Consider the following 13,667-nt stretch of genomic DNA (forward strand, 5'->3'; position numbering starts at 1 on the left):
TCGACGGTTTCCAAGTGATCCTGTTGTAGCTTTAATGGTGTAGAACTATCAGCAACACAAACTACTCGATGGAGTTCTGACGAAGCTGCCTTGCTCTAGAAATATTTTCGAAGTCCTTCAATTTCCTGGGACAGACGGTTGGACAAATCAACAATTCCTCTACCCCCAAGATGTCGTGGCAGCTCTGTCCTTTCTATTGAGCTTTTGGGGTGATGTTTATTGTGTTTAGTCAGCATCGTCCTTATTTTTCTCTGTAAAGCTGCTAAATCGGTGGTCGTCCAAGAGATAATATCAAATGAATAGCTCAGCGCCGAGCAAGCGTAGGTGTTAATCGCTTTTATCAGGTTTTTACTGTTAAGACCAGTTCTCATTATCCTCCTCAATCTTCGGGTGAACTCCTCCGTTAATTCTTTCTTCATCTGAGTCTGATTGATTTTTCTAGCCTGTTTTATGCCTAGATACTTGTATGTGTCTCCTTCCTTTAATGCTTCAATTTCTGCACCTTCTTTGAGTTTGAACGTACCATCTTCTATTTTCCCTCTCGTTATGTTTAGCAGCCGACATTTTTCTAGTCCGAACTTCATTTTGATGTCTTCCGAAAATCCTTCCACCATTTTCAGCATCTGTTGCATTTGGTTTTTGGTAGATGAGAAGAGTTTCAAATCGTCCATGTAAAGAAGATGATTCAGTTTCATCATAGTTCTACTGCCGCTCTTGATGGAAAATCCGTAGTCCTTAGAATTCAATCTATGAGACAAGGGATTCAGGACCATGCAGAACCACAGAGGGCTCAGCGAGTCTCCTTGGAAAATTCCGCGTCTTATTGGAATAGGTCCTGTTGTAATGGAGCAATCTGCTGCTTTCATTTGAAGACTAGTACGTAGTACGCCAGGTTGACATGGCGTTTTTCAGGAACTTAACAATATTGGGATCCACCTTGTAAATCTTCAAGATCGTCAAGAGCCATTCGTGAGGTATAGAATCGAATGCTTTTTTGTAGTCTATGTACGCAGCGTAAAGATTCCTTCGCTTGGAGAACGCTTGATTGCAGATAACTGAATCTATTATTAGTTGTTCTTTGCACCCTCGGCTGTCTTTGGTGCATCCTTTCTGTTGCATGGCGATGATGTTATTCCTTTCGCAATGGTTGTGAATTCGGTTTGAAATGCACGATGTGATTAATTTGTACATCGTTGGAAGACATGTGATTGGTCGGTACTTGGATGGGTCTTCTGTATTCCTTTGGTCTTTAGGTAACAGGTATGTTGTGCCATGTGTAAGGAATACTGGCATTCTTTCAGGATTTTCAATGACATCGTTTATTGCGGAGGTCAATTTGTCATGCATGATCCAAAGTTTCTTGATCCAGAAGTTCTGTAATCCATCAGGCCTAGGTGCTTTCCAGTTGTGCAGTCTTCTGATAGCTGATTTTACTTCTTCAATTGTGATCTTGTCATGCTGCATCGGCTCATATTTTATAGCTTCAGATTTTTCATCTTCAATCCATCCGGTATCTCCATTGAACTGAGGTTTCGTTGATAATTGTTCGGTCCAGAATTTTTCAATGGCTTCCTTTGGTGGTAACTTTCCATTTTCTCCATCCGACGATGTGAGTGACAGGTAGAAAGATTCTTCCGACTTTTTGAATGAATTATTGTCTCTTTTCCGGCCATAATTGCTTTTATATCTCCTCAGGCGTTCTGCATACAGACTTAATTTTTGCTTCAGAGTGTCGAGGCAATGGTGAGCTGTAGCATTCTCCGTCTCTCGTTCTGTGTGTGTCCTGTTTCTATCTATGATCTCTTTGGCAGCTTTCACAACCTTTCTTCCACGATTCCCGTTCAAGTACTCCGTCAGTCGTCCAATGTCTCTTCTTAGTCTTTCTGTTTTGTGTTGAAGACGTTTCTGCCATGCTGGCGCGTGTAATTTGTGCAATTTTCGACCATCGTTGTTCGTTCGGCGAATTTTTGCCCCTATGGTTTTCGCTGTCGTTAGCGCTGCACAGTGAAAAACTAGATGCAGATATTCCAATGAACTTCCGTTCTGTAGGTATTCAGGTAAAAAGTCCTTATTCAAGATGTCAATTATAAGTGACAGTTTCTTGGATGTATTGAGTCGTGGAGGTGCTACTCGATGAAGAGGATCTGTTCCTTCCAGTTCGGCAAAGTATCTCCTCATGTCAGAGTCAACTTGTCGGTGGAGCTCTTCCCTATCGTCCTGGTGTTCAGGCTCACTTGCGTTGCAAGATGGACTTTCAGTATCAGTTTCTTCTGCCTGTTGTTGCCCAGGCATGTGAATTTCATCAGAAGTGTTGGTATTATTCTCTATTGCAGGCGGACGCTGAAGTTCTTGTTTAATTGCGTCGATTCGGGCCGTTGGTATGAGTTCATTTCTCAGAATTACGCGGTACTGGTCTGCCACTCGTTGTTCAGTGACATTGAGATTTGGGTAGGCGTTGCAGAATTCCTCATGGAGCATTTTCCTATAGTTGTTCGTGTTCTGCCCTAGTCCCGTGATGGAGTTATATATGCGCACAATAGTTTCATTCATGGACGTTGTCCACTTCATGCGCTTTCTAACTAACCCCGCTTGGGTGAGCACTGGCTGAATATCCTGCGCAGCACCTTCAGCGGTTCGAGTCGGCAATTGAATTGGACTCGTTGGTTGCTGTTGTTGCTTTGGAGCTGTAGCTTCTTTTGCAGCAGGAGCCCGCTTCCTCAACATCCTGCCACCGACGTCCCGCATGCTGTCATGTCCAGCGCCGGCTCCAGACATGCCCTGACGATCCCCAGGCAGCGACTTGTTTCCGAGGCTTCTCGTTATCACCATTTTCATGGGTTTGTGCTCCCCTTTCTCGGTTTGGGTGAGGGGTAGAGAAATGAGAGCAGAAAGAGCACCCCTATAAAGGATGTGAAAGAGAGAGGAAAAAGGAATGGGAATGCGGACAGCAGGCGTGGCTGGCTGCACCGTCTACGTCGTTACGATGGCTACCCGGCAGGCCATCTACCAGATAGCTGCCAGGCAGGCCAGACATTATTATTATTATTATTATTATCACATAAGTATAAGAGTAGAGGAAATTTCCTATAAAATCAGACAGAAATTTACAAAACGAAGTTCACACAAAAGTAAAAGTAGAACTTGCTCCAAAAAGATCCAGTCCATTCTTAAATCCGTTGACAGTCCTAGCATCAATCACGTTACTCGGCAAACGGTTCCATCTCTCGAATATTCTGTTTGTTAGAAAACTGTCGCGTTATGGGGTAACGAACTTGTCCTTAAGCAATTTGAACTGGTGTCCTCTCAAATTGTTGGAATTAAGTGTATATAGGCCACGAATACGATCTCCGAAGTCACCATGGAGCGCTCGGAACGAAAATATTAGATCGCCCCTCTCACGTCGAAAGAGGAAGGATGTCAATCGGAAAATATTGAGCCTGTCCTCGTAGGAAGGACGAATTATTCCGAATGGTATTCGAGTAATCCAACGCTGCACTGACTCAAGACGGTATTCATCGGCACGTGTGGAAGGCCACCAAACTGGGCCAGCATACTCTAAAGTTGGTCTAATGTAGCTGGTGTAAAGAAGTTTCAGGGTGTCAACGTCACATCCACAAAATGACTTCTGGATGGCATAAGTCATCTGTCTGGCTCAGGCAGTGATAGTGGAAATATGATTTGACCAACGTAGATCTTCGGTAATGGTCACACCAAGGTCACAATGACTTGATACACTGCCTAGCTTTACACCACTGATGCTATACCCTCTTCTCGGGTTGTTCCTACCGATATGGAGCACGCAGCACTTATCCACATTCAAGGGCAGTAACCAGTTGTCACACCAAACACTAATTGCATGCAGGTCACGTTGCAGTGTATCGTAGTTAGAAAGAGGAAAGTTGTAAATTTTAGTATCATCTGCAAACATAGAACAAGCAGAGTGGAGCAATCTGGGGAGATCGGAAGTGAATAATAAAAATAAGATAGGGCCAAGAACGAAACCCTGGGGGACACCAGATGTCAAAGGCACATCTTGTACGGAGAGAGAGCGATTAACCCTAACTCGAAAAGTTTGGATTAATTTGGATAGATAAGCCTTAATCCAAGCAAGTATACTTCCCCTGATTCCAAGATGTGAAAGCTTAGCAAGCAGTCGACTTCTTCAATTGTGATCATGTCATGCTGCATCGGCTCATATTTTATAGCTTCAGATTTTTCCTCTTCAATCCATCCGGTATCTCCATTATAATAATAATAATAATAATAACAATTATGGACAATTTTCGCACCACAGACCATGCAGCCTATTATGCATGGTCTGTCTGTTCGGTCCAGAATTGTTCAATGGCTTCCCTTTGTGGTAACCTTCCATTTTCTCCATCCGACGATGTGAGTGACCGGTAGAAAGTTTCTTCCGACTTTTCGAATGAATTATTGTCTCTTTTCCGGCTATAATTGCTTTTATATCTCCTCAGGCGTTCTGCATACATACTTAATTTTTGCTTCAGAGTGTCGAGGCAATGGTGAGCTGTAGAATTCTCCGTCTCTCATTCTGTGTGTGCCCTGTTTTTATCCATGTTCTCTTTGGCAGCTGTCACAACCTTTCTTCCTCGATTCCCGTTCAAGTACTCCGTCAGTCTTCTAATGTCTCTTCTTAGCCTTCTTTAGTATAATGCACTCCTCTGCTACTAACATTTATTATTATTATTATTATGAATACAAAAAGAGAAGAGGCCGTAGCCTATAAATCTCAGAAAACAATATAAAGTAATGTGTGACTGCAACAAAAATGCTTTACAATTAAGGTGTCACAAAAAAAACAAACAAAAAATATTCTCCTGAAAAAAAGCCAATAATACCATAACACATATCAACGTCGCGCAATGAATTGATCATAACTGTTCTTGAACGAGTTAACCCACGGAGCACAAACAACACTTTCCGGCAGAGAGTTCCACAAAGTAAAACTCAGCGATTGCTGAGGAGGAATTCCTTAGCAGAAAACTTGAAGTTCTCGCGATAAAGTTTTTATTGGTGTCCTCGCAAGTTGTTAATGTTTAATCGAAATAGGTTCGATAAGTCACAGCTGAACAAGTTGTGCAGTGCACGATATGTGACTATTAAGTCACCTCGAGTACGTCGCGACAAAAAACTCTCCAGATCGAACAGTTTGAGCCTCTCCTCGTAAGAGGGACGCTGCCAGGTAGGGTAGCCTTGTCACACGATGCTGAACCGACTCCAAGAGGTTTTGGTCTCTAATCAACTGTGGACACCACACCGGGCCAACATTTTCAAGAATTGGGCGGATATGCGTGGTATAGAGCACTTTACAAACACTGATAGAGCAACCAGAAAATAAGGCTTTTCGCGAATCATATAGTAGACCTGGTTCGCCTTTTTGGCAATATACTCCTGATGTGAGAAGTCCAAGAGAGGTCATCCGCAACGATCACTCCAATGTCGCAAATCTCAGATGCAGATGTCACCGGAACACCATTCAGATAGTAGCAGGTTTTAGGATTTGTCTTTCCAATATGAACATAATCGAACATATTTCATTGAATGCTAATCATTTTAATATGAGAAATATCTGGGCTCTTTTTCATTCGGGCACCCTGTATGTGTGCATAAAAATGTCTAGGAATACAACTACATATGCATTATGACAATAAAACTAATCTCATAAAGTTTTTAGTGTTCGGTCCCACTAAAATTGAATGGCGAAGCAAAACAGAATAACCTTTTTCAAGATGTGAGCTTGTTAACAAAGAATGTAGTATAATAAAAAAGTATGGCGTTTGGAGTTCATAAAATGCCAAATGATATTGAAGCCATTATCAAAATAATTGTTTCTTTGTATTTTATGAATTGTTCTTTTTTATCGAGCGTCTACACTGTTTATTCCAGTGGTCAGTTCAAAAAGCATAAAGGTATATGTATATTGTGTAGGTACATGTAGAGGCTAGGACTGGGGAAATGAAACTCCGGTATGAAATGTCAACGTTTCGACCTTTATTACTGGTCTCTTCCAAGGCTGAACATACTTTGAGAACTACATCACTGAGTGAAATATGCAGACTAACCGAAAGAGTGCCATGAAAAGCTTTAACTTACAATAAAACTAATATATATCTTAGTCACTACATTTGTATTCTGCATTTGTCTGTCTTTTCGTAATTATACCTAAGCTCAAAAACTACTGAACGATTTTCCATGCGATTTTCACCAATAGATAGATCGAATGATCAAGAGAAAGGTTTGGGTGTAAAATTTGTAAGGGTTTTCCTTTGGAATATGACGATAATTATTGAAAATGTCGGGATGAGTCCATTTCTCTTGAGCCTAACGCTGAGAAAGCTATAAAAGATGGAGAAAAATTATCAATAACAATTTTGTAAAGCTGGAAAAGTTCCATGAAAAAGTCGACGATCCATATATCTAGTTCTCCAGGATAACCCACAATAATCTGGCTAATGAATGCTAATGCTTTCAGAAAAAGTTTCAAAAAATTTGAATGCGCAGAACGAAAATCAATTTTCCACAAAGAGGTGTTTTTGTTTTAAGGTAAGTCGAAAATGCAGTAGCCATTGGACCGTCCGGTCCTTGCTACAATAAGTTATAATATTAGTATCCTCTGCAAATATTCTCCAGTGTGCAGGCTAAAACAGCATACAGTTCAGCCTGCATTATGGTACAATCGTTCGCCAGGGGGATGGACAGACTGAAACGAGGTCCCACAATTCCCACTCCAGTCCCTGTGGGCATCACAGAGCCATCGGTGGGACCTTCAGGCTCAAGAAGCCTGTTTGGTGTAGACCATAAGTCCCTGTAAGGGACAATTACTCTGTAGGGTTCGGCAAAGTAGAAGCTGGTGCCCGCGCGATACCCTCTATGGAGAAGGAATGCCTTGGCATCCTTCACCATCTTAAGAGCCTTAGCGTGCCCCCTGAATAGTCCTCCATCGCGCCATCGTCCCTGTTCCCAAACTCTAAGAGCTGTCTTCGTAACTACGAGGTGTAAAGGAGGTAAGCCCAGCAGACACTCCATAGCTGCCGTAGGGGTGGATCTCAGAGCGTCATCTATGTCTATCGATAATAAAATATTAAGAAAATGAGTGTGGTTATTATTTTTTCCTCCATTGTTCCTGTATCTAGGATGATGGAGTTCAGCTGATAATGCAAATATACCTAGTTCAATTTAACTCAAGACAGGAAACGTTTGCGATTCATTCATTCATGCCCGGTTTCTACTGATCTTGTTCAAAAACCATTATTTAGTTATTAGTTCGATAACTTTCACGAATAGATAAACTGTCGATAATATTGGGTGTGTTTCTGAGGTCACTTTCAATGTTTTAACAACTGTCAATCAGATAACTGGTAGTTTTCTAGAGATTAATCCATCCGGTATCCTTTCACTAATCCTTCCATCACTAGGTAAGTACTAAAAATCTCTAACACTAGAAAGGCGTTTACCAGGGTAAGGTTAAATACTTGTAAACAATAACGTCAAATTCCCATCGTCGATGGGTTAACTTAATCCAAGGTTATTGGGAGTTTCTTTTCACGAGCAACTGATATTACCAGTTAGTGGTCCATTAAATTTATCGAACAGATTAACTTCCGATGAATGGAGCTTAGAAACCGGGCATTAATGAACTTTTTCGTCGACCTGAACAAAAAATAACATTTTACGCACTAATTTCCGAACAAAAAGTAGACTATTTTTGAAGGCGAGTACTTTTCATCCGGCTGTTCATCACTAAGCAATATATTAGGTCCTGGGGCGATTGAATCAATTTCGTGAATACAGAATTTGATGAAACGTAAGTGCCTGTGACAATAACTCTCATTTGATGTTGTCAAATTAATTCTTTACGAAAAATGCTAGATTTTACCAGTGAATTGAGTAGGTACGTGGTCCGAATGTTAGTGTTCAGTTTAATCAAGAATGGGTATAGTGATAGCCATATGGATATCAGTAACAGTTCTTCAGAGCTCAGGGAATGGGCAATTACCGACACCTACACAAGGCCATAAAACAGGTAACTTTTTACTTTCATAAAGGTATGTCAGGTCGACGAAAAAATGTAATATGCACCTCGGCAAAAAACTGTCTACTTATATTTTGTCTCGCCTGTAAAATTGAAAAATATTGAGGTACGCAAAATCAGTTGTGAACTTACCCTTGAAACACTTGTTGGCAATTTTCCTAGGTTAAGATCCTGACCAAAAAGAATAATACCAAAAATTTCATGATTTTAGCTGCACACGTTCCAGAGAAAATAAATTAATACCTTCTTAAAGGTCATACTTTCGAAGGGATAAAGCCTCGGATGAAGCTCGTCGGAAAACAAACCAACAAAATTATTTGAACCTTCTCCAATACTTGTGATCGTAGAATACGGTGGTAAATTACTAACCACTAATTCTGGGACACCCTGTAATTATATAATATTACTGCAAGTGCATGACTGGCAATATAAGTTCGTAGTTTTTGACTAGATGGCTATCCTTGGTAAAAGGTAATGAAATTACTATTTCACAACATTTTTTCAAAGCATCTGAGCCTCTGTTTTAGCTTTAATGGCATATATATGGCATACCGTTTTTAGCAAAATTGACGAAGATGTGATACAAGAACGAATCATTCAATTCCTTATAGTATGGGAGCTAGCAACGTCGAAAGAACAAGAATTTTAGGAAGGCTGATTTTTCAATACAGGGTGTGTTTTCAAGGGTGAGGATTTTTCTTGACAGAAGGTAGAACTCAAAATAAGTCGTTCAACCAAAAATTGTCTATATAAAATATCCAAGATGACCCTAGAAGTTCGACAAAATTTCATAGAATTTCCAGTACGCACTGGCAACTTTGACTTCTCTAACTGTTAGAACATACTCTAGTGATGCTTAAAATGAACTCGTAACTCTCTGAATGGTATAGTTTTCAACAATAATGAACTACAATTTTTAAAAGAAAGAAATCGTGTCACAATGATGTCACGAATGTACAGTATTATTCTATTTTTTGCACTTGTGTCCTGAGTCTCTTCTGTCAGTTGGTGTATCGAAATGAGCCATTTCATAAAATCGTGTAAGTTAATGACAACAATTCGGCAATCCTAAGTTTCCATTTTCACGTATATAAAAATATCGAACGAGCCAATATCCTATACGAAACCACATGGTCGAATCAGGAGATAAGGTTTTTCCCATTGCTTTGCGATAATTCAGCTTACAAACGGTCTAGGGTCGTATTAGGATCTATTTCAGTAATTATTTTTAATAGAAATAGTTAAAAGTGCAACTTTAAACCATTTTTTGAAGGCTGAAATATCGATATTATATCATTCAGATATTCAAGACTAAAACATTCAGCCTTCCTGAAATGATTTCTTGACTCTTTTGCGATCTTTCACTTCGCATATTCCCTGTCCGATAACGTAGTATTTTGAAAATTTGAGTCTGCCTTCTATTAAAAACCGAATTTATTACGTGCGTTCAAAAAAATTCGTCGTCAAGTAGGCTATGGAATTTTGAACGTCGGTATTTTGTGTCTAAACATAATTCTTAGCTTTTGCTGTACTATTTTTCAGGTTAACTGTCAAGTTAGAAAAATTAAAATAATCAGGAAATTATAAATATGGTTTTTACGGACGTGTAAAAAGCATTTATTATTGAATCGTACTTCAAAATTGGCGAGATTCCCAATGTATATCCTAATGTTGCTGAAAAAAACGATCTTTCGAAAGTACTGTTTTGCGATGCATTGACGGAACAGGTATGTTCAAGCAAAAAAAAAGTATTGCTCGACCAAAGAAGAAAACCTCATGGTTATTCAGCAATAATGAACGATGATGACAGAAGACAGAAACTCCACGAACCTCTGTTCGGGTTTTATCTCAAGTTGCGGGAGTATCTGTGGTCATATTTTATGCCACACAATTTTGAATGAAAGACATCAGTTTGTTTTCATGAATATTACATGTTATCAAAAACTTGAAAAGATTGATTACTTATCCTTGCAGCATCCAGAAAAAATTGGAGTTCGATATGCATAAGTTAATGGCAAAAATGTGGGACCTTTTTTTATGGAGCTTTAACAGTAGAACTTTATGAATAAAAGCATCATGCCTTTTTATAGCTGAATTGAGTTTTGATAAATTGTCCTATATTTACTTTCATGTGATTCAGTTCTTTAGTTTAGTCTTGGATTTCCAGTAATGACCGAATCAATTCAATATTTATAGAGAATTAATAAACATATTGAGATTCTTACTGTGCTTTATTCATATTACTGAAATAGGTAGAACCTTTTTATAAAAAAAAACATAATACCACGATCCGTTCAAAATTCATGTCGTATGAAAATAGTGGACATCAGAATTTTTCTAACCGCCTCAGATTTTTTGGATTCTTTTGATCTGACGCAATGGATGAAATGCTTGTCGCACTTTAGGCGAAATGAACTTTTCCTTAAAAGTGCCTTTCCACTTCTCATGCAAAATTACGATGTGTAGGTTAAAGTCATCATTGTTTACATTGAAGTAATGTAAGTAAGTAATTCAAGAAAAGACCTACGTTCAGGCACAAAATATCAACGTTAAAAATTTCATAGCCTACTTGACGACGAATTTTTTTGAAGGCACGTTATATGCCAATTTTAGGTTTTACTTTTGAATATATTAATAATATCGAACGTGCAGCCTTCCTGAAATGGTTTGAAATTTCACTATTTGCTTCATCAAAAATGATGCCAGGCATTTAGCAACGGCCAAAAAATCTGCCAAAAAATTATTCTCAATTGTGTTCCAAAGTATAGATGTAACAAAAATAAATCTTCCTAAAATTAGTTCTTTTTCATCTTTTTACCTATAAAGGAGCGCTGCGCACCATCAGCTGGCAGTGGTGTCGTTTCAGACTCCAAGGAATCATATATTGAAGAATCAGCCTTCCTCAAATTCTTGCTCGTAAATGTTGCTAGTTCTTACACTTTCAGCATCATAGTTTTCTGCATATTTTCGTGAATAAAATTATATGGAAATCCCTCCAATATTGAAATTTGAATTGCTCACAAACCGACATATCTTTCGGCCAGATCTGGTTTTAAATGTTCAGTTATTGCGATCGTTATCCATTAAAGAAAATGACAAAGCGTAAAGAAATTCGAAAATTTTGCTGTAATTGCGATAATTTCAGTGAGGCTTTGAGGTTAACTCGATAACACTTGTGGGCCTGTTTTCCTGTGTTACTTTAATTTTCGTAGATGAATATCGGTTGTGGTCTCGAGTCATCTTTTCATTCTGGATTTCCTCATCAAGTGAGAGTTGATCGGAAATTCTATTTTATTAATTAATCGTAATAGTTTTCAACCACAACTCTTCCCAAAATTCCCTCCCATTCTTTACCTGGAATCGAAAAAATGTTTGGAAAACCACTAGTCATCCTTTCAAAAAGAGCTGATAGTTCCTTGACCCACATTCCTACAATTTCTGTCGAATTCCGGTTGTTGTGCGTTGATATCGATTGTACAAGGAACTGCAACACATTTCCGACCTTGAAAAATGATTCTTAATCACTAGGTCGAAACCAATACACGCTCTTGCCTATTGCCTTCGTCATTACAATGTGAAAAGTAAATTGTTATTAGGTGTCCATGATAATGAAGGGCATTTCAGCTATCAAATCTTAAGCTCGTATTCCACCATCGACGGATAATGATTAGAAATTTGCGCCGACGTAAAGAAAAGTCAGGCGAACGTTCCCATATCAGAGTTATCAGACAGCCAGTCGGTTCGTTCATGTCTTCGCAATAATATTGCCTCCGTTTGAGTTTCGAATGATGCCGTCGCAAAAGTTGGTTTTCCTTCCGGATCCGGACATCGCGAAGAGCTGCTATGTCAGCAGCCCGGCTCAGTACAAGCAGATGTACCAGAAGTCGATCGAGAATCCGTCCGAGTTTTGGGGAGAGATTGCGGACAATTTCTATTGGAAAAAGCCGATCGATTTCGACAACTTCAACCGATTCAATTTCGACGTTAGGAAAGGTCCCGTCTTCACCAAGTGGTTGGACGGCGCAACCACGAACATCTCCTATAATCTGCTTGACAGGAATATTCGGAACGGAAATGGGAAAAAAATCGCTTTCTATTGGTGAGTATTCTAAGGTGGACGAATCAGATAATAGTATCTGTTTTGGAGATGGATTTTTCATGTTTGAGTTCGATTTTCATTGTAAGGAAAACTCAAATTACGAGGCAACTACACACAAAAAGATGTACAGAGTGCTATACAGGGTGTCTGCAAACAAATACGAAGGACTTAGGGAAATGATTGCGCGATGAAAATAAGCAGGGGTAGTTCCTATAAATTTTTTTCGAAATCTACCTCCCTTCCAAGATACAGCCTTTGAAAGACGATGATGAGTTGACAGATTTTAATTTTTTTTACGGGTTATAAAAAACACTGAGTCACAATACTATACATATTATGAAGCACTAAGTATATGTTACTCACACAATTTTTTTAGATTTCATAATTTTATTATTAGTGGTTGAAAATAACAACCCCTTATGATTTTCCTTCAAAAATTTTTTTCGTGAGATAGGTTTTCGAAAAATTACATTCTCTTATGGTTTCCCATTCAATTCTGGAAAAAAAGGTATCCTGCAAAATTTCGATACATTCGATATTTTTCTCGGAAATTAAAACTTGATTTTTTTCAATAAATCATAGACAAGATAGGAAAAATAAGCAGAATAAAATAGGTTGTCTTTACATGATCTTTAGTTTAAGGACAACCAAAAGCATTCACCCTTCGGGACAATTTACCTTCAAAAAAGCATAATTAAATGAATTAGTTCATTAGTTATCATAACAAAATAACACCTGCTTACTGAATAAATTCTAGTTTGGAAATAAGTCTAGCCTCTTCAACTCCTATCATGACGATAATAATTTATTTCTCTCAAAAACCTAGAATTTTTGCAAGAGAAAACGAGAGACATTTTTCGTTAAAAATGGATCCAAGTTATCCAAAATGAATTTTTTTATTGTAAAATATGAATATGGAAAAATTTTTCTTGCGAAACAATGTTTGGGGGTGGCTTTCTACCCCTTTTTTTCATTTTTGAGAAAAAAATTAGAAACTGCTTTTTGACCGCCATGTGTCGAGGGCTGTAACTAAGCAGGGGAGCTCAAAAAGAAAAGTCTCTATGAAAGACCCACCCTATATTTTGACAAAGATTCACCCCCTAAATTTTTCGCAACTATCCATATACACCTTGCATAATATTTTAGATTCAAGGTAGGTAAGCAAAAGAGGGTGGCTTTTTTCCCGTTTCTTGATGTGATTTTAGACCTAACCTAGAACAAATCAGGAAAATGGGCGACTCCCTGACACTTAATATTTTAGGTCTTTTTTTCTGAATTCTTTGTTTTTGTTATCTAGTATCATCGGTATGGAAGAAAAATAGCATTAAGTAAATTTCTACACAGGCTAGCTAGGATGTAATAGTTCAAGGCAGTTCGTTAACAATAGAAAGAATTTCTCTAAGTTCGTGGATTTGAATGAGGTGAACATTGGCGTAGTCAGGATTTTTGTCTTTTTGATGGGACCTGAGAAGCTCTGCGTAGTTTTATGCTTTCGAACTTGAAAATGATGTCGAT

General features: G+C 38.6%; 1 protein-coding gene across 1 annotated transcript in view; it reads left to right on the forward strand.

Moving 5' to 3' along the window:
* The first annotated feature begins 11,766 nt into the window (after window positions 1-11,766).
* Window positions 11,767-13,667, forward strand: part of LOC123314327 (acetyl-coenzyme A synthetase) — a 59,563-nt gene continuing 57,662 nt past the window's right edge. The window contains exon 1 of the mRNA XM_044899524.1: window positions 11,767-12,152. Coding sequence (XP_044755459.1) covers window positions 11,839-12,152 — 314 coding nt within the window. The 5' untranslated portion in view covers window positions 11,767-11,838. The remainder of the gene's footprint in view (window positions 12,153-13,667) is intronic.

This window comes from Coccinella septempunctata, chromosome 1 (genome assembly GCF_907165205.1).
Source record: "Coccinella septempunctata chromosome 1, icCocSept1.1, whole genome shotgun sequence".
Classification (NCBI taxonomy): domain Eukaryota; kingdom Metazoa; phylum Arthropoda; class Insecta; order Coleoptera; family Coccinellidae; genus Coccinella; species Coccinella septempunctata.